Source organism: Mustela lutreola, chromosome 4 (genome assembly GCF_030435805.1).
Source record: "Mustela lutreola isolate mMusLut2 chromosome 4, mMusLut2.pri, whole genome shotgun sequence".
In the NCBI taxonomy this organism is placed as follows: domain Eukaryota; kingdom Metazoa; phylum Chordata; class Mammalia; order Carnivora; family Mustelidae; genus Mustela; species Mustela lutreola.
The window spans coordinates 5,988,394-6,009,006 of record NC_081293.1 but is presented as its reverse complement, the minus strand read 5'-3'; the positions used below and the strand labels follow the sequence as shown (position 1 = coordinate 6,009,006).

The following is a 20,613-nucleotide window of genomic DNA, read 5'->3' as shown; positions in this document are numbered from 1 at the left end:
TAGAAAGAGGGCATTTCAGCAAGATTGTCTTCGAATACATTTAGATCCAAAGCTACCCCAGCTGACGAAAATATTTTAAGATCCTGTGTCTTGTAAAAATTACTGATATAAGGGTGGGAACCAACGTATCAGTGTGATTCCGCCTGCTTACTCATGCAACCAGCAGCAAACAGTCTGACGGGAACGGAAAGGAGGCAGCTGGTCTGGCAAAGATTTTAAAAAACCAAAACAACGGTTTTACTATCTAAAAATCTGACCTCTAAGGAAAACAAAGTGAGAAGAGGAGCCGTTTCCCGTGCGTTGATGGCAAATGCCGTCTCTGGAAAAGATGACCCAAACCCAGCGTACCTTAGCTTTTCAATGGTGGTTTTTTTATCTGTAAACAGCAGGCGAATTAATGTCTTCCTTTTCAGATAAACTACAAATCCAGCGGCAAGAAGACAGAGGATGGCCACCAGAATTCCTATGGTTAAACCTTGGTTATCTGAAACAAAACACATTTTGCTCAGGCAAAGAGAGTCATGATGAAATACGGGAAGTATCAGGTCGTGGCCCTCACGGCCACGCGCGCTCTGAAGGAAGGAGCAGGAATGCCGTGAGGGGACGTACTGATATGTTGGTCTTAGTTCAAAGGTCATGTCTGAGGTTCAGTCTGCATCACCAGTGATGCATTTCTAATAGCTCTTGATAAACGGGAAGGTTGTCTGGCGGGTGGGACCATAGCCCTGACCACATGTCGCCGCCAACCCTCCCGCTGCCCCGTGGACATGGTGGCCACAGATGGTGGCAGGGAGCCGCTACCTCCCTGGACAGTGACCTCTCCAGCCCCCTCACAGATAAGCTCCTTCCCGTGCTCTCCCCCTCTCATTCTTTAACTCTGGGGTCTGTGTTTATTGTCTTTAGACCAAGACTCTACTTCTGGACATTGTCAAAATAAGTGAGAAAACCCCACAAAACCCATAGCTAAAAGGAAAGGCCCACGGGTTTGCTTCTGTTAGATTTCATTGTGTTTGTTACGTTAGGGACTCAAGTTACAGGTTTGGGGCAGCAAAGCCCTTTCTCTGGAAGGGGGCTTTTTATTTTCTCCAAGGGAACATCCCTTTTCTGGGATTTGCTCCCATTTTGTTCAGTACAAAGACACTGAGAAGCCCCCCTGAAGGGTGTGGAAGAGAAGGGAAAGTAAAAGCTTCAGGCTGGTTTCTGGCCACAGAAAGAGCCCCAGGGATGACCCTGCCAGGCTGAAGAGGGGCTGGATTGGCAGCTCCCACTGCTCTGTGGAGTCCTTGAGAGTCCAGATGTGGGGTTCACGGGTCTCTGTCCCCCTGCCAGCAACAAGCAGGGCGTGCCTCCCCTGGCAGGTGAGCCACAGCCCCCTCAGGCTGCTGGGGACAGCTGTGCAGGTGCTGGTCCCCCCAGGCTCTCCCCACCCTGCTGCTGGCTACGGTGCTCACAGGGGCTGACCGCCAGGCCCCGCCGGCCCGCTCCCGCTCTGGGAAAGAACGCCTCCCACCCTGTTTCTGGACTTCGTCCCCAACTGACAAGTCCTATCAGGGATGTGTCTCAGCCTAAGTAAGACAATCAACATATGACAGTCTTGATTCCCTTGTTAGTGTTACTGGAAAAGCCCTGCTTCTGGGTTTCTGGCCAAAATGTCATTCTTTTCAGACGAGGGCTCTGGCTAGAGTGCTGTTGTGTCTTCACAAAGCCAATGAATGAAGTGAGCAGCTATAGCACGAGCCACAATTTCCAGCTCCTCGCAATCAATCCACAAGTCTTAAGCTGATCAATAGTTCCTAGGCCCCACAATGAACTCGGCTGCACCATCTGGGCCACCTGCCTTGGTCTGTCATAGTGCGTGCCATCATGCCGCTCGAGCTGGCAAACCGGGGCCCCCTGGCCCCCTCACCCGGTGCAAACACCAGGCCCCATGTGGCTGCCACGTTGGCCCACCTCCCCAAGTCCCCTGGTCTCCCCTCCCTCGGCCGCACTCTTGCAGGGTCCCGCTGGGCCTGCTCCGTGTCTCTGGGCCCTGGAAGAGTGGCTGGCGCGTGGCAGGTGCTTGAGAAGTCACGGTCAGGCTGGGGGGCGGTGGGGGCAGGGAGGCTCAGGACAGAGCTCCCCATGCCTGCCTCTTTGTGTGCGTTTAGGTGTACTTTCACGCAGTCGTGGCGGCAGGGGACAGAGGCACGGATGCTTCCTTGCTCCAGTGAAGGACAGGCGTGGGGGAGCCCCCACACCCGAGCACCGCGGTCAGTACCAGAGCGTCCTGGCCAATCCGCTCCAACCCCCATGTGGGGGGAACGGGGGCCTGTGCCCTTGTCCGAGCAGAAGCTAGCATCCTGCCAGGTGAGCACGACACACGCTTCCCACTGGCTCCAGATGTCAATCGCGGGGCAGCGAATGTGCCGTGGTCAGGGCGGAGACGTCAGCGAGCAAATGGTACACTTGCCCAGACCTGCTTCCCCACCCCCCAACACCTCCCGGAAGGACCGCTCACTAGACAGCAAGACTTTCTGGTCCTTTTTGTCCTTGCTGCGGGGCCTGGACCCGAGGGCGGGGTCGCCTGGAGTCTCTGAGAGGGACGCTGAGACCCGACCCAGTTTAAGGAGAAGGACGACCAGGAGCTCCTGACACTGTCTGCAGATGTGGCCCTGGGGCAGGTGCTCCCCTCCCCCATCCCAGCACTGCCCTCACCGCCTGGCCCCGCAGAGCAGCGTTATGTCTTCAAGATGTGGTGATGTGGTGATGTGGTGATGCCACCGCCAGTTACATCAGGACGTGAGGACATGGGGTGTCCCCTGTACAGCACGAGCCACCGAGTGAACGTCTGAGCGTGCCGGGGCTCGGGTGAGCACTGAGTGTCAGCACAAGTGGGCTCGGGCCGGCCCCCTGCACCTTTTTGTTTCTTTCCCTTTACAAGGGGCGTCGTTCAGACTCGCCTGTTCCCTGCCTGACAGGTGCTCAGCGAGAGCCGCAAGGCGCCCGGAGACCATGCGTCAAGGTCACCCCGGGAGAAAAGCAGTGGGGAGCAAGCGCTGGTGCGAGGAGGGTTTTCTGAGGGGGAGAGGGACCTGGTCTCACTCGTAGCTGTGTGGCTGTGGGGAAGTTACTGGCCTCCCCCAAGCCCCAGGTCCTTTATTTGTAAAGAAGGAAGAATGACAGTGGCTTGGGCGTGAGGCAAGTGTCCGAGGAGATCGAGCAAATGCCGCTGACGCCCAGCCCGGTGACCGCGCCGCACGGCTGCTCCGCGCGCAGAAGCCTTCTTGCTCCCCCCGGGGCCGCCGGGGCCGCCCACCCAGGCTAGGAGGTGACTCTCTAGTAGGCGTTTTAGGAGACATTTGGCCTCGCACCTCTTGGTCCCCCATGCACCGATGCTGGGCTTTACAAAGTCCTTTCATCCCACACCCAAGTTCGTACCTGTTTGGCAACGCGCTGTCGAAATGACCTTGGCTAAGCAAAGTGTCACAGATGAACAAGGGACAGAGTCAGCCACTCAGCCAGAGCGGAGTGAGGACTCTTGGCAAAGGTCAGGACGGGACAGAGCCTGGACATGGGCCTCGGACTGTGTCGGGCCCTTGTGGGGGTGCCTGGGCTTCCCCCTGGGGGTGGTTACACCTGCACACCCACGGACCGCTGGTGAGCCCTTCGTCTTGTTGGAAAGATCTGCACCTGCCTTCCCACAGTCCCCCCGGTCACTCGGCACCCACTCCTGGGGACATGCTGTCCCTGCTCACCTGCTCGCCGGACGGGGCCACTGTCTGTGCTTCCCCCGAAGCCAAACTTGTCACAGAACGGAGGCGCCCAGTGGGCCTCGCAGTGGCAGTTCTTGCGGTTGTTACACACCTGTCCGGGCGGCGGGGGAGGGGGACACCGAGAAAGAGGAGCAGCGTTAGTGCCTGCCCTCCATGTGGGGCGGTGGTAAATCTCTGAGCTCTAATTGGCTGCCACACGGCAGCAAAGGCCCTGTGGTCAGAGTTCCCTCGAGCACTGAATACACAGGTGGGACCAGAGCCCAAGGCTGCGAACGTAACAATCTGCCTCTTCGCTGCTGTAAGGGCAGTACTGGGGACGGGGGGCATCCCCTGCCTCCCACCCCTTTCCCTCCATCAACGGCCAGGTCCTCGTTTTCTTTTTTTCCTTTTCCTTCTCTGGTGTCCTCTTTTTCAATTCAGAATTCCCCCCCCCCCCAAAAAAAAAAACCACAATGAGAAGCCCCCTCCATGGTGAGCGACGACCCTGCTTCAGGGCTGCGGAATCTGAGCCCTCGGCCACCCCAGGCCCGACCCATAGGCACAGCCGTGCCTCCTGCAGACACGAAGTTCGGAGAGGCGGCAGACCTGCTCTGACGTCTCGTGCCTGCAACACCCACCTGCCTGGGGAGTCTCCCAGCGGCTCCTCCCTGCCTCCCAGCCCCGCGGGCTGGCCACAGCCTACTAAACCCTGGGGTCCTCATGGCAGGAAAGGGGTGCTGAGAAAGCCGGAGGATGGGCTTCACTCTGGGATCGGGGGCCAGAGCCCCCCAGGGAAGGACCAGCTCCAGCTCACCTGGTTAGCGGTGACCGACGGAGGAGGCGCCCCTAGCCTGAGCTGACTGTCAGACCCGCTGCCAATACTACGGAACTTACGGAGCTCCTGCATGTGCAAGGGGCACAGGAGCTAGGAAACAAGAGGGTATTGTTTCTCTGAAAATGGGGGGCATGCCGTGGGCACACTGAATATGGGCAAGTAGCTAAGAAGAGCTTCTGGCCCATCTGGAATGGGTCGCCTGCGAATGACCCCGCAGGGCTGCTCGGACCAGGAAGGATTCCGCAGTCGGGTTGCTTCTGAGCATCCCAGGTTCTCTTCCGCTTACAGAAAGGAACTGTGCATCGCAGGTGATGGGCTTTGTGTGGTTTATATAAGTCGGTGCAGACCTACAGTCAGACACTCATCCCAAAGGCCTCAGCCCCGACTATGCTAGATGGGGCCAAACACGTACTTCTCTAAGGCAAAAATAAAATGTTTGGTGTAGATGTCTCATTTGTGATGTTTTCCTGCTTTCACTGATTTTTTTGTTGTTGTTGATGATCCAGCCATCAAAAACCCCAATTGGGCACCTGTGTGGCTCAGTGGGTTAAGCCTCTGCCTTCAGCTCAGGTCATGATCTCAGGGTCCTCAGGTCCAGGGCCTCAGGGTCCATGATCTCAAGGCTCAGGAAGATCGAGCCCTGCATTGGGCTATCTGCTCAGCAGGGAGCTTGCTTCCCCCAACCCCCGCCTGACTCTCTGCCTACTTGTGATCTCTCTCTTTCTCTCTGATAAATAAATAAAATCTTTTAAAAAAAGCCCCAATTCCTTAAAATAAGACCGACAGTCCAGACAACCTATGATAAGTTGGAAGCTATATTCCTGTAACACTAACCCCCTGCGGCACTGATGACCGAGTGGCCCAGCCTGTGCGGACACTGAGTATCTTGCCTGTCTCTCAAAGACACTGCTGCTGACCACTACCTGCCACGCACCTGCGAGGATTCGGGCCCAGCACTGCCTACTCCATTTTGCACGGTCTCCCAATGCAAACTGGAGTCCGGTGCCCTTTTTGCACTGGCAGCAGAGAGACTGGCAGCTTTGCTATCCCCTTTGGAGGCACAGCTGGTGAGCCTGGTCTCACTCGGGGAAGGGCTGTGGTCAAGTGACTCGTCACCAAGTCACGGCAACTCTTCCGTGAGTATGGGCCTTTCCTCTCCAGCATGTGGATGGGAGCCCAGGGATGCTGCAAGGTGAGGAGCCCAGGGTCTGCCCCCCAGCATGCCTGCTACCTGATCCCATGACCTTGGACAGGCACTACTGCCTCTCGGTCCTGGGCTCCTTCATAATGAAGCTGCACCAGACCATCTCTTAGGGCCATTAGAAAGAAATCTATGATCCAACAAAGACATAAAAGGATTTTGTTTTATATTGACAGTTAGCTATACTTGCAGTCAACAAACCGGCCAGAGATGGCATTGCAATCCTTCATAGTTACAGCACAATCGCCATTTTATGAAAACCCCATAATTCTATGTTAGAATCATTGGTGAGTGTCTGCGAGTTTTAAAAATAGAATTGGGAGCATGATTTCTGCAGAGAATGTTTCAGAAAAACAAATGAACCCCTGGCATGGCTAATCAAGATTAATATGATTCCATTGGAAATAATTAAGCCCATCAGAAAAAATAGATTATGTTTTAAACAGTTAGAGTCCTCTTCTCTCCTAAAACAATTCTCTGAACTAAAGTAACCACTTTCTTTAGCTGAAATGCATTGTGTGAGATTTCAAGAACACGTCGTCAGTATGTTCTGTCTCCCTTGGTTTAACTGCTTTTGGAAGTGTTTCCGTTCAGACCCATGCTCTGAATCTTGGTCCTTAGATTTCTTGGTACTGCCTTAGAATCATGGTCCTGCCTTAAGGTTTCGAACAGAGGAACAGCTCTGTTCGAAACCTTAAGGCAAAATCCTTTATGCAGGAAGGTGTGTTTTAAAACTACTTTGAAGATGACAAAGTCCTTTTTTAAAAATCACAGGATGCTCATCTGAAAGATAATTATGGCTCCATCTGATTTTCTTTGCTAAATAAAAGTCACATTTCTCCTGCTACGTAAAGGTCAGAGAAAATTAGTGTCTTTAGAAGAAAGCATGGAAGCGACAGCTATATTTTTTTAGAAGTTGCGGATTGCAGAATCCTTTACAAACGAACAAACTGGTGCTTTGCTTGCTAGGGACTGGCTACAGGAAGCCCACTGGGCCGCTCACCCCTCTTTGGTGACACTGCTTCACACACTCCTGAACGCCGAAGACGCTTGTGTTTTGACAGCGACGATTGAGGCAAATCTGTGGAAGAAGGAAAACGTGGTGAACGTCTCAGCCCCTTTCCAACCACATGCACCGCATCTGTGATCTCAAAAGGGAAAGCCAAGAAAGTTCGAGGAAGATGATTTTCCTTCAGCTGCTACGGGGGCAGCACAGCGATGCCCTTTCCAGCTAACTCTGACCTGGATTTGAGCACCTACTTACGGACTTGGCACATTTCAGGACTCAGGTCAATGTGGTGCTTCATATGGTTTCATCAATTAGGAGATGAGGATAACTGATTTTTGTTTAGAGCTTGCAACAAAACCTATGAATTGCGGCATCCCCCCCGCCCCGCACTGACCCCCCCATCTGCTCCTTCCATGAAAGATAAAGAGAGAAGAAATGTACCAGCCCTCAGCCTGGGGCCTGTGCGGACTCAGAGACTCCAAGAATCCAGGTCCAAGAACCTTTTAAAGGAGATACTGACACATGGGAACGTTTCCAAATTACTGACCCACAAGCACTGTCACTGCCACATACCATTAACGGAAAGGCCCCACGGAGGAAAACAGACAGTTCCCTTGTGTTTATCAAGCCTTTGCAGGGGCGGTAGTTTTCCTAAACCGTACCATGCTGGTTGCAGGAGTGTAGTCTCATCTTAAAGGTGCCTAACATACTCCAGACTCAAAGGATCAGGCCCTTTATTTCCTCTAAGACGTTACAAATTAGTGGGGGCAGAGAAAGAGAAGTCTAATTTTTAGATTGCAGAAGCATTTCTGATCGAGTAGAACCTCCCTACGGGAAGTTTGCACCAGTGACGCACTTTGAAAATAGTGCCAGTTGCCCAGGACAACTCCCAGGGCTGCTGGGAATCTTGGCCAAGGGGATTGTCACATTCCAGCTGACAAAAGAAACTGAGGCTACAGAGAACGCAGCAGGACCCGGGTCAGAACCCCTGCATATGGGGGCCGCTCTCCTCTTAACCCACGAGCAATGAAGGCCAAGGACAGCTTTCAAAGAACCCGTGTTCTGCGGGAACGGAGAGGGAAGTGCATTTACTCTTGCACATAGAGGAAAAAACTCATTGACAAATCGAGGCCTTGGAATTTCAGTGTTTAGACGCACCCGGTTCCGGCTTCTGGCTGTTCAGACTACAGTTTAAAATATCAGTGTCATTCTAATGTCAAAGCCAGAAAAGGAGCAGCTGACACGTGTGGTTAAGGAGACCCCAGGAATATACATCGTGTTTCACGTACCATCTTCCCATTTCCTTCGGGACGAGGCACTTGTGGCTCAGAGTATATGACCGGACGGGGCTGAGGGCACAGAATTCTTACCCTGGGGACTTGGCCATGGAGCTGAATCTATCTTTCTATTTTATGACTTTCTATTCTGTGACCTCCATGTTGGTGAATGATTTCATAATCCTTTTGAAGGTGGGGGTCCTAAAAAAAGGCATGCTGATTAATCCTCTTTCCTAAAATGTTTTATTAACTTGCCTTCATTTAGCCTGATGAGAAAGTCTGCTGAGAAAAATCAATGTGGCAGAATGTTAAAAAGAAACCTCAGTTTCTTGTTTTGACTTTTCATTGTTGACTTTCTTTCTAAACCCCCAAATATCCTTGTCTGCTTTCCCCCTGCTCTCCAAAAGACCTCCCTTTGGTTTCAAGCTGATTCTCTCTCTCTTCCCCTCTCCTATTCTCTCTATGGGGGTCTCTGAAAATACATATGACTTCCCGTTCCGTCCAGGTGAGAACAAGCCGTCACTGTGCCAAAAACCAAGGCCGCATTTCCAAAAACAATATAATAGGCTACTGTGTTTGCTTCCAAAGTAATTTCCTGGCTGGAAACACTCCTGACGCCCAGAGTGTAGAAATGACTTATTAACACTCAAAGACTGAGAAACCGAGCTTGATTTTCCCAAATCTGCATCTCCATGGTTAGGCCAGGACCTAGGATTTATTAACTTTGCCTTCTAGGTGCAAAGAACTGGATTCCAGAGACAAAGTTCTAGGAAGGAGCGGATTTAGGAAAACAAACCAACCTCCTGAGTCAGTTCTTGGACAGGACGTTTCTCCACAGGCCCCTTCCAGACTTACATTTATGATGCGAGTGAACATTTGGGTCTTACTTTTCCATCTGCACACTTGGTGCCGGCAAGCACAAGCCCGGGGTCCGGGAGGTCATCGCCCAAGTACACGTGGGTCCCGCGGCACAGAATCCGACCTCCTTCCTGCAGTGGGATGTTTGTTTCTATGGAGACGGCATTGGTACCAATGACGGGCCGGCTGGCACCTCCTTGACACTGGATTTTTCCACATTTAGCATCTCTGCAAGGGTGAGAACAAACAGTCCCCGAAGAGGGCAAGTCTGCAACCAGCTCTGAGCCACATGGGAAGTTCAAAGCCATGACGTGCTCGGGCCATGGGTTCCGTACCTCATCTCGCATTTGGCAAAGGAACTCTTGGAGTCTTTGCCACAGTTGCCGTACGGGTCACCTGCAGAGTTGACTCTCTCAAAGCAGATCCCGGGGGCAGGTTTAGCACCTGAAACAGAAGCCAAGCAAGGGTTTCTAAGGTTTGTCGCTGACCGGCGCTGGGATTTCAGGTTAAGGGGAGATGGGTTTGGTGTGCAGAGAAATCACACCTGCACTTTGGCTGACTCCTGAAATGAGCAGGCCTGGGGCCACCTAGCACCCTCCCCGGGCGTCACTTGCGGTAAAGCCTGCATCTGCTAGCTCACTCTTCTCTGGGGCGGCTCTCCGGGCCAAGGGCATGCAGCCTTCTAGGAGATGTGGCCTGGCTATGGGACCAGACCTGAGCCAGTGCAGAAAGAAGGGAGCTAGCTGGCCTCAGGTGCAAGGGAGTGTGCTCTCTTTAATGGCATCTCCTACAATTCTGGTGAGAAAACACATGCTAGAGCGGGCTCAAAGGAATAACGATGACTATGGGGGGTGCAGGGAGAGAGGGAGGGAGCCAACAGTTAGCACAGATACCTTACACAGCAGCTTCAGTCCTATAAAGCTCCCTCCGAGAGCAAGCCCTCGCTTCAGTTAGGGCCCATGTTAGCAAGGCAGAGAGTGCTCTCAGAGGCCAGGGAGGGACAACCCCCCACAGTCATTTTGCACGGAATGACAGTGCCCAGTAGAGAGGCATGTGGGAGCCAGAGAGCGGAGGACATAGGCATTCCTAGCACATCTTCTGGCCAGGGAAAGAGTGACCTTGTGCTTTGGAATTCACATGGCCAAAGCTTTGGAGGGTTCTTAGATCCTAGGCATAGGGGCACCTGTTGAAGACGATGTGAGAAGTTCAGGGAAATGGTCCATACTTTTCAGAATAAACTGTGCCTTGTGGTGTGGGCCTGACCCACCTTCTTTCCTATACTGGTGTCCAGGTGGGTGCTCTTTCCGGTAACCCTTCCAACCGCCAGATGCCCGCCGCCCAGACCTCACTCTGGCCCTCGCCTTTCTCTGCACCCAACTCTGGGGAAGCTCCCTGCACTTCCCAAGGTGGCAACTGACTCATTTAAAATACCAGTCTAACGATGGACAAGGGAACAGAAGACCTTCTTATTTCTAAAAATTTCTCTTTCTTTAACCTGCACCTGATTCCTCTTCATCAGGCAGGAGCAGACATGATCCCCTTCTCATTTAAAAAAACAACAGACAAATCAAACCAAACAAAACCCTTGCAACACTTGAGATGGGCTGTGGGTTCAGCCATTGGCCTCTGCGGTGAGGTATCAGAGTCCCGAACCTCTCACTTGCCCATTCTCTGTTTTTTTAAAAACCATGTTGAGACACCTCTCCAACTCATTTTTAAGGGCATGACGGCAAACCGGACACAGTTTTCTATCATGGGAAAAAACCAGGTCTCTGGCTCGGGAGCATCACAGTCCTTTCCTGGCACCCCGGGTTCCTATTTCCGCTCGCAGCGTGGGTACACCACTGACCTGCACAGCTTCTGCCTACTACTACAGTCCATTTCCTCCGTGTCCTCCTGCCTTATTCTTTTCCTCTACCCACTGCAGGTGAAGAGACGGGGAGGGCGCGTCTCAGTGTCGAGCCTGTTTCTGTTTGATGGTACTTTGATCAAAATACCTGGATCTAATTGATCAGTTTTAGAAAAACTGGCATCTAGAATATACCAACAACTCAATGGTTGATTGTGTATTCACATGGACTCAATGTACTTGTTACTTACCTGTCTGGTTTTCTCTTTCTCTCTCTCTCTTTCCTTCTTTTCTTTTTCTATTCTTTCCTTCCTTCTGTCCGTCCGTCCGTCCATCCTGATGCAGACTTCATTCACACACACAGTTATTTGGCCCTTTCTGTCTGCCGGGCCCTGGGGGTGTAGGGGTTGACCACTGTGGACAAAGCCTCCTGCTTGCTCTCAAGTTGCAAGGAAAAAAAGTGCAAGCAAATGGGTATCTTCCTCTCAAGTCCTGAGTGTTATGAAGGAATCAACCAAGTTGGAGGGCCCAGGGGGCTGTTGTGTTAAGCAGGCTGGTCAGGAAAGAACTCGTAGAGGGGGGACAACGGGCTGAATTCCACACCTCAATCCTACCAGGGATCCTAAGAGGCAGGTCTTATTATCCCATTTTATGGACAAGAAAACTAGAACCCAGGAGGTTAAATATGTGGCTTAAAGCCAGGCAACAGGACTGCCGGAGGTTGGAGCTCAGCCTGTCCTCTCTGGTGCTCTGAGGTGTATCAAGGCCCCACCTGGACTAGGTCCTGCATGGGGATAGAGAGCAAAAGACCTGAACTGCATCCGCCCCCATTGCTGAGTGGAGAGCCATGCTGGTATGCGTGGGGAGACAGGGCAAGAGCTGTAATGGATACTCTCATGCCGCCCAAGTGATCCCAGACTTAGGCCAATGTGAGATAGGGAGCTCCTTCTGCGTGCTGTAAGGCCAATGGAAAAGGCTTCAGTCCTTCTTTCCCTGCCTTGGAAGACCAGCCAGGATAAAGGAGTGCCAGCAGGTCCCGGCGGATGCTGAGCTCTGGAACTGGGGAGGCAGAGTTGGTATCTTTCTGCTACTGATGCTGGGTTGATGCTTCATAGGGTCTGTCGTGCTTGCTCTTATCAAGTAATTTATCCACTGGGAAATGCGGCCACTTAAAAAACAAACAAACAAACAAACCTTGCTGCTCTTTGAATGTGTTCATTGATTAATTTGTTTTCCTGGTAGAGATAAAAGAGATTTTATACGTGTGTGTGTGTGTGTGTGTGTGTGTGTGTGTGTGTATAGAGATTTCCAAGCCATTTCAGACTCATGAGCTTGCGAACAGCTAGAAGGCAGGACTGGAGGAGGGCTGGACTGGGGTTTGCGGAAGGGTAAGACGAAGAGAGAAAGAGACTGGTTGCCACCATGATTTAAAACAAAGGGGCACATTTTATGTAGGAATACCACAGAAAGTGGCTAAAACAGGAAGTCAAGCAAGGGGGTACAAATCGTATTTAAGCAAGAATAAAATGTTTAGAAGAGAAAACCAATGCTAGGTCACTGCTTGGGAACCTGGACCTGGAAATTTGACAAAATTGGGTCTTCTAGGGCAGGGGACTTTGGGATTCTAATGCCCCAAATGTCAGTGGGTTGTATGGCCTGAAAACCAGGTGTGTGTGTAAATCCCTAGGGGCTATAGAACAGCATTACAGTTTTCTGATAACTGTGAAGTGTTGTGCATGCCCCAGTAGAAGGTCACAACACACTTAAAGAGAGTTTCCATTTTCCCACAGAGAAAAGGCCCAGAAATGTTGATGGCAAATTTGAATACGTGAATTTTTAGCAACATGGATGACAGAGCCCAAAGTATTACAACATACTATCCATTAACTTGGTGAAAAATATTGAAAAGTCCCATTTTAATAAAGAAATATTACTTTTTCTTTTACTCTCCTATATTAAGAAACAAAGCTGCTCAACGTCTTTACATTTCTCTTTGGTCTCAAGGTCTTTGGTCGACTGATCTTTGACAAAGGTGCCAAGAAAGCCCAATGGGGAAGAATAATCTCTTTAACAAATGGTGCTGGGAAAACTGGATATCCATATGCAAAAGAATAAGCCAGACCCTTATCTTCTACTGCTGCAAAAATCAAGTAAAAAATGGAGTAACGACTTAAATATAAGACTTAAAACTTAGAGTTTCAAGAAAATATAGTGGAAAAGCTCCTTGACATTGGTCTTGGCAAAGATTTCTTGGACATGACACAAAAAGCACAGGCAACAAAAGCAAAGATAGACAAATGGGAATACATTGAACTAAAAAGCTTCCTTACAGTAAAGGAAAAATAATCAACAAAATGGAAGGCAACCTACAGAATGGGAAGAAATGTTTGTAAACCATCTATTTGACAAGGTGGTAATACACAAAATACATAGGGAACTCCTAGAACTCAATAGGAAAAAAAAAAAAAAAAAGGTCCCAAATAACCAGATTAAAGAATGGGCAAAGGAACTGAATAGACAAGTCTTCCAAGAAGACATAAAAGGGCCAACAGTTATATGAAAAGACGCTCAGCATCTCTGACGATCAGGGAGATGCAAATCAAAAGCACAATGAGACATCACTTCATATCAGTCTGAATGGCTAGTATAAATAAAAAAAGCAAAAGATAACAAGTATTGGCAAGGATGTTGAGAAAAGGAAGCACTTGTACCCTTGTACCGTACATTGTGGAGATGCAAACTGAGACGGCCTTTGTAGAAAACAGTATGGAAATCCCTCAAAAAATTAAAAAAAAAAAAAAAAGAACTATCATATCACCAGTGGTCCTACTTCTAGATATACATCCGAAGGAGCTGAAATCAGAATCTGGAAGAGATATCTCAACTCCTGTGTTCACTACAACTTTATTCACAACACCCAAGACATGGAGCCAAACTGTGTCCACTGATGGACAAACGGATAAAGAAAACATAGTAAGCACACAGAACAGAAGACGACTCAGCCTTAAAAAGAAGGAAATCCTGCCATTTGAGACAACATGGATCAGCCTGGATGGCATTACCCTAAGAGAAATCAGTCAGATACAGAAAGACAAATACTGCACCATCTCCCTTATATGTGGAAACTGAAAAGGTTGAACTGATAAAAGCAGAGAGTAGAATGGTGATTGCCAGGAGCTGGTGGAGGCATTAGTCAAAGAGTGCAAAGTTTCAGTTACACAAAGCAAGTCCTAGAAATCTACAGTACAACAGAGTCTACAGTTAATAATACTCTTATGCTATGCTTAAAATTTTGCCAAGATGGTAGATCCTATGTTAAGTGTTATCTCTCTCTCTCTCTCTCTTTCACACACACACACATGAAGAGGCTAGGAAGAAACTTTTGGACATGAAGAATATGTTTCTGGCATCGGCCATGGTGAGGGTTTCTTGGATAAGTGTGTATTTCCAAACTCATCAAGGTGTATGTATTAAATACCTACAGCTTCTTGTATGTCAGTCCAGTTGAGTAAAGTTAAAAACAAGTCTGTTTCCACAGCACATCCTCTGTACTTCTAGCTCATTAGAATGCTGACCTTTTTATTCTATTGTGATGCTGTCACTGGAAATCTTATTTTTAGGTACAACTACCCACTCTGCCAACAGGGAGTCTTCTGATTTTGCTTTTTTCTATCCACTCAGCAGGTGTATGCTCATGATCTCCATAGCCATTCGTCCTGTTGCTTGTCAAAGTGATCTTTTAAAAGCTTTTTTTACCAGAATGAAAAAAAAAAAGTGGAGGCATGAAGTCACACCCTAGGCATAATTAAACAGGTGATAAACACCCTTGTCTTTTCTTAAACCCAATTTTGTCAGTCAACCTCCATGAACTTCCTAAAAAGCATGGATAGACGTTCATGAGGTCCGCTGTGCCTTTCTGACTGGGCTGTGAGAATCAAAAGACATGATCGAGAGACTAAGAGGTCAGTAATAAGCCATTCTTTCTGATGCATAGATTTTTGGGGGTTTCCATGCTTTGTATCCGGGCATGTACGGGATCTAAGGAAAACAATGAACGTTCATCACGCTTCAGGTGCTTTTGGAAGGCTCCCCGCCCCCACTTTGGTCTCTATAACCAGCCGGGCTGCAGAGTTCGAAGAGCGAGGGTCTAGGACTGAGAATAATAGTCTCCCAACCCACCGCACTCTGGCCAGACCCCTCCTAGGACAGCCCGTGCAGTGGGAGAGGCTCCTGGCAGAGGGCTCTGTGCCGCAGGCCATAGACTGGGTCCATGGTGGCTACGTGCCCAGGGCGAGGTAAATTCACATTTCCCTCAGAGCCTGACTGCTGGAGCTGGTTGGCTGAGGGTCCTGGGCGACTGTGTTGCCTGGCATTGCTGACTGCATCCCTTGGGGCCAGCTTCCATCACTCCCATCCCACAAGACTGGGGTCCACCATCCTTCTCTTGTCCATGCCGTAGGGGCTGTCCCCTCCTTGTATTTACCACACTAGCTTCTCTCTCTCTCTCTCTTTTTAATCTTGTGATGTCCCAAGTCTATGGCCTCACTGTCAAAACCCAGTGGACAGGGGTGGTCCCTCAGGCCTGCACAGAGCAGATGTGTGCCAAGAATGAGTAAGTGACGGGCCGCTGGGGAGAGAGTTTGGGGAAAGCATGTTCTGCCTCAGCTGCCCTCCCCAGAGGAAGCCACTTGCAATTTCTGTAGAACAAAGCATCTTGGGTAGGTGAATCCTGTCCTCTGGCTCATCTTCCCCACGGCTCTGGATTTTCACTTACACATTTACATCAAAGGAAGTCTTACCACGTGTCCAGTGAGGAAAGAAGATAGAAGGTCATCAGGAGACAGGTTTTACAAATATAGGCAAAGGAAGAAACCGTATGGGCAAGACAACCAGAAAGAGGGCTTGGCGCTGACCTTGGGAGCAGAAACAGCCTTGCATTCCAAGGACACATCATTAAGGAAGAAGGACACAAGCCCCCAGAGACAAGTCCTGAGCACCTCGGCTCAGGCCAGTTCCAAGAGTGGAGCAGGGGCCAGCCAAGTGTTTCATGGGGCTCTCTCACTTAGAGACAGAATGGTCGATACTTTCAGAAGCGTAAATGACTTCTCCCCACGGGGGAGAGGTTAGGAATGCATAGAGACTGGGGTTCAAAGTTGCCACACTTAAAAGTGTCTGTCTTCACGTTTTCACGAAGAGACTTCACGTCCGTCTCTTGGAAAAAATGACAACGGGGTTCTTGTCCCTACCATAGCGCATCAATTTACAGCCTTTGAATTCTTAATAACAGAACACTTAGATGTTTTGCCATTATCCAAAGATAAAATTTAGCCTTTCAGAGGGAATTTTGACATCACCCTGTATTTTACAATTACACAGAAAGTGAAGGATTTTAATTACTAGTTTTATCTTCAGAGGGATAAAACTTATATTTGTAATTGTAGTTTGCAAGTTCCAATGTCATTATGTCTTTTGAAAGAGAGATGATGACATCTTGCATTAAGCTCACAATTTACTTGATCTAATCTTTTCCTTAAAATGACTCTATTATGCAAATGCACTTCTCCTGTTTGGGCGCATGGGCTCCTCCCTCTCTGTCACTAACTGTCCCGCCCCCGCTTCTCATACCCACAGACAAAGCCCTTCTTTGGCACAACTGAAGGCTGTCCCATTGTTGTTGTACTTCTCCCTTTCTCTATTCCAAACTGACCTCTGCATTCAACGGAAAATGAAGCCCAAATGAACAAGTTTTATCACGTCCTTCTCATGCTGCGGGAAGAAGGGGAGACTCTCCTGCCTCGAGACAAGAGGGCTCTTGGCAAAAGTCTCTTCTCTTCCCATCGCTCGTCACCAGAGTTGTGGCTGATTAGTAAATGTACTGCCCCAGGTGTATCATAATAACGCAAACTCATTTAAACCAGCCTTGCAGATAAACACTGAATATTTACCAGCCCATAAAAACTGTCTGGTAGGCTCGCACTGCATAAATCAAGCGACACTATTTTCTGGTGAGTGATAAAATAGATAAAACTAACATATTTCAGGACTTCCCTGATGCAAATTGTTTGTGGCTCTAGACATGTAGTTATCCGTAAGATTAATTTCCAAGTAACGCTTTCAGTAACCATGGTTCAGATAAACAACGTTGGCAAAAGTAAATTTTCTGCCTGAAGAAAAATATCCAGCTGTATTTCAGAAGGAATAAAGGTCATGTCACATGGACAGAAAATCTTTGTGGCTATTAAAACCAAACTGGACTAAGGGGGGGTTAGCACAGGCCGCAGTCTGAACTGCAGATAAGAGTTCTGTGCCTGACACCAACCCATAAGGCCTTGAGATACAACATTTGTGGAAGAAGAATCGGGGGGCCAGCGGTGGGGAGGGGAAGAATTTAAACTCCTCGCCAACAAGAACATTATCAACAATACTTAGGAAAAGAAATAAATGAACGAAAACCCCAAAAGGTATTCTAAAAGGGTATTACATTGCTAGCAAAGAGTTGGTTGCAGGCATATGTTTTGAATTTTCTATCATTCTATTTGTAGAAAGATTTGGAAGCAGGATTAGTTTATTGAAATCCAACGCCGGGTTGAGAAAAGTCCATTTCAAAAGGGAATAAGTGAGCTGGAAGGCAAGGCTTTGTCCGGCCAGCGTTCCGGCAGCCAGGCCTGGAGACGGACGGACATCCTGAGCATAACTGGACGTTTCCGGATGACTTGGCAGTTTGGTCCAGTCACTGGGGCGCGTGTGGCACGGGCCAGCAAGCAGGAGCCCAGTGACCCTAGAGCTCTGAGTCATCGGGCCTCAGAGGGGAACGAAAATGGCCCTCCAGCAAACGTGGTCCAGAGCTCAGAGCATTTGCTAACCGTGGGGGAAATGAAATATGGCAAATGTGTTCCTGACAAGAAGTTCTCCCTCTCTGAATCATGGGAAGCTAATTTAAACCAAGCACCGTAACGCAGCGTTAGAAGGCTCTCAGCCCGGTGCATCTCGCTGGCTGGGAGCCTGGCCGCGGAAGTCACCCCCGCCCCCGGGATCATGAGGGTCACATCCCAACTCTCCTCCAGGTCCAAGCAAGAGCGCAGAGGGACCCTGGGAAGTCTGTTCCTCTGGCAGAATCACATTCTCGAGTCAGCAGCATCTGGTAAGAGCTGGACACCAAGGAATATGTAATAAATGAGAGAACGGGGTGAGAAGTGAGGCTCTCTGCTCTCCAGGTCACAATCCAAGCTCTGGACAAGCCCAACTGCCTGCAGTTCCCTGGAATGCCCCCCCTACCCCGCTGGTGTTTCTGGGTGCCTTGACCCCTGCCGTTCCGCATGCAGGAAGTACCCTTCCCCTCTCACCCCTGCCAAACAGGTGTCTCCAGGGCCACCTCATCTAGGACGCCCCACTCCATGCCCCGCCACTCCCCAGCACTCACGCCAGCCCCAGGACACTGGCTCACTGGTCCGTGAGCTTTCCGTGGGCAGAGTCAGAGCCTCCTTCTAGAGTTCAGACTTCCGAGGTGCCGCACACCGAACACGCGACTGCGTGTGATGCCGCACACACGAGAGGTCACGGGGTGTGTTCGAGGACAACAGGATACCCGTGGGCTAGCTTGACTACAATCCCCAGTTTACAGCTGAGGCCCGAGGTCAAGTAGTCTGTTGAAGGTCACCTCATTAGCAAGGGGTCTGTTCAATGCCCGTGGTAGACAGATAACGGCCCCCGAAGAGTCCCCCGTCCTAATCCTCAGAATCTGTGAGTATGTCTCCTCACATGGCAAAAGGGACTTTGAGAATGTGGTGAAGTTAACAATTTGGGGAGGAGCATTTCTCCTGAAGGGTCTGGATCAGAGCAACAGGATCCTGGGGCCCTTCTAAGAGGGGGACGGGAGGGTCCGACGCAGAGAAGAAGATGGCACAGCAGAAGGAACAGCCGGAGAGAGACCACGGTCGGCAGGTGCGTGCTGCTGGCCTTGTAGATGGAGGCGCACTGTGAGCCCGGGGGAGCATGGGCCTCAGGAAGCCGCAAGAGGCAGAGAAGTGTCCTCTCCCCCCGGGGCTGCAAGAGTAACACTGCGTCACCAACACCATCATGTGAGGACTTCCAAGCCACAGAGCTGGAAGATGACAGATTTGTGCTGGTGTATGTCACCACGTTTGTGACAATTCATTCCAGCAGCCTCGGGAAACTCGTACTGTGCCTCTGGACTAGACAACGGGCAGCTGCACGGACACAGAAGGAAAGAGCACGCTGCATTCCCAGAGGAGGTGGTCAAAGGCCCTTCTGAGGACTGTGGGGGCCGCGACTGGTTCTGACCTTCCCGAGGAAGTGTGTCCAGTGATATGAAGGACCGAGAAAGGATTGGCTGAAGTACAGCGAACCTGGGAAGTCACGGGGCTGAGGTAGGACCCCAAGCTCAACACTTCCAGGAACTCTGAGCACCCCTGATGCCAGGGAGGCTTAGTCCATGTGCCGTGACCCTCTCAGTCCTTGGGGGAGGCTGGCGAGAGAAAAGGCAGGCTGGGAGTTGTGAATCCATAGCCCTCCACAGCAGCTCGTGCAGGCCCCCAGGAGGTCAGGCTACCCCCTTCACCAGCCGCCACAGGGAGGCTGAGAATTCAAAGGAGGTAACGTCCCAGTGCTCTTGCTTTTGAAAAGCTCAGGCATGACTCAGGTTGTCAGTGTTCCTGCCCGTCTGGCTCGCTCTCTCTGGTCCAGCAGCTTGAGAAGGACTAATCTGATGAGATAATAAATACCAGCCTTGGTCACCAGGAATCTGAGGCATGTGGCCAGCTGAGTCACACAGTGGCGGTGGCGCGGAGAGAACCGCGGAGTTCCATCTGACCTCACTTGGGAAACGGGGCCAGACGCCGTAATACAGCAGGACACCAAAGAGCATATTTTACTCCAAAAGCTCCAAGTGCTGTGTGTGCTCTGGCTACAGAACACTTTTTTGGAAGGGAGCATTATAACATCCCCTGTAACTCAAGAAGCAGGAGATTGCAGAGTCCGGAGAAAGGCTAGGAAGGACTAGCCCCGAGGGAGGCTTTAGGCCTCAAGGACTTGGCCTAAAGCAGTAGCCACTGTCCCAAAGTGACCTCACTTGGCAGAAAGGTGTCTGAAGTCACGAAACTATTCAGAGCCCATCCAGCCACCTGACGGTGTATAGTGAGTGCCTTCTTTGTGTTTGTCATCGCAAGGCCTTCACCCAGTGTGAGATGGAGAGATTCCACCCTGGCCTGGGGTCCCCTGGCCCAGCCAGTGAGGAGGCCAGGACAGAGGGCTGGGCAGGGTCCAGAGATGAAGCGTAAGGCCCCAGATACCACAGGTCCCCCACCTCCTGTGCCCGTGGACCCACGAAATCTGAGGAGCACTGGGAGAACGCCCCACAGACATGACGAACAGGCCGCCTCAGGCCCTCGATGCTGCATCTGTGCCGCTCCTCTCGCCCCTCAAGGAGGCCCAAGTATGGAGGGGCATCTTTGGCTGGTGGGGCAGTGGGCTCCGTGACAGGCCTGGCCCTCAGAAACCTCTGTCCCCGTTCTCCTGGCTTGCTCATGGCTTTCACATCACACTGAAAACCCAAGCTATGAGTATCTGTCCTAGTTTACTGTCCTCCTCACTCCTGAAACCAAAACCTCACAATGAACGCCTGACAGAGGCCCATATCAGATTTCCCTGCCTCTGGAGCTTGCCTGGCTCCCTGCCTGGCTGACCACAGTCATCTTGCCATGGCTGGTGTCCCTGGCCAGTGCTGAGGTCATGTCTGCAAGGCGGGAGGGACAATGACAGGCAGGGTGGGGACCGCACTCTTAGAAAGTGCTCTCCATGGGATTTACTACTGGAATCCTGGAGCTGGACAGAGGCA

The 20,613-nt window shown here is 50.5% G+C and overlaps 1 protein-coding gene across 2 annotated transcripts in view; it reads right to left on the bottom strand.

Annotated features, from left to right (window-relative positions):
- Positions 1 to 20,613, bottom strand: part of ADAM12 (ADAM metallopeptidase domain 12) — a 331,503-nt gene that overhangs the window by 27,793 nt on the left and 283,097 nt on the right. For both annotated transcript variants that reach the window (XR_009353215.1, XM_059172861.1), the window contains exons 15-19: positions 9,247 to 9,355; positions 8,941 to 9,139; positions 6,771 to 6,848; positions 3,735 to 3,843; positions 349 to 484 (exon numbers count right to left, since the gene is read on the bottom strand). Coding sequence is in view for 1 of the 2 variants with exons in the window: in XM_059172861.1 (XP_059028844.1) it covers positions 349 to 484; positions 3,735 to 3,843; positions 6,771 to 6,848; positions 8,941 to 9,139; positions 9,247 to 9,355 (631 nt within the window). In the remaining variant the exon portion in view is untranslated. The remainder of the gene's footprint in view (positions 1 to 348; positions 485 to 3,734; positions 3,844 to 6,770; positions 6,849 to 8,940; positions 9,140 to 9,246; positions 9,356 to 20,613) is intronic.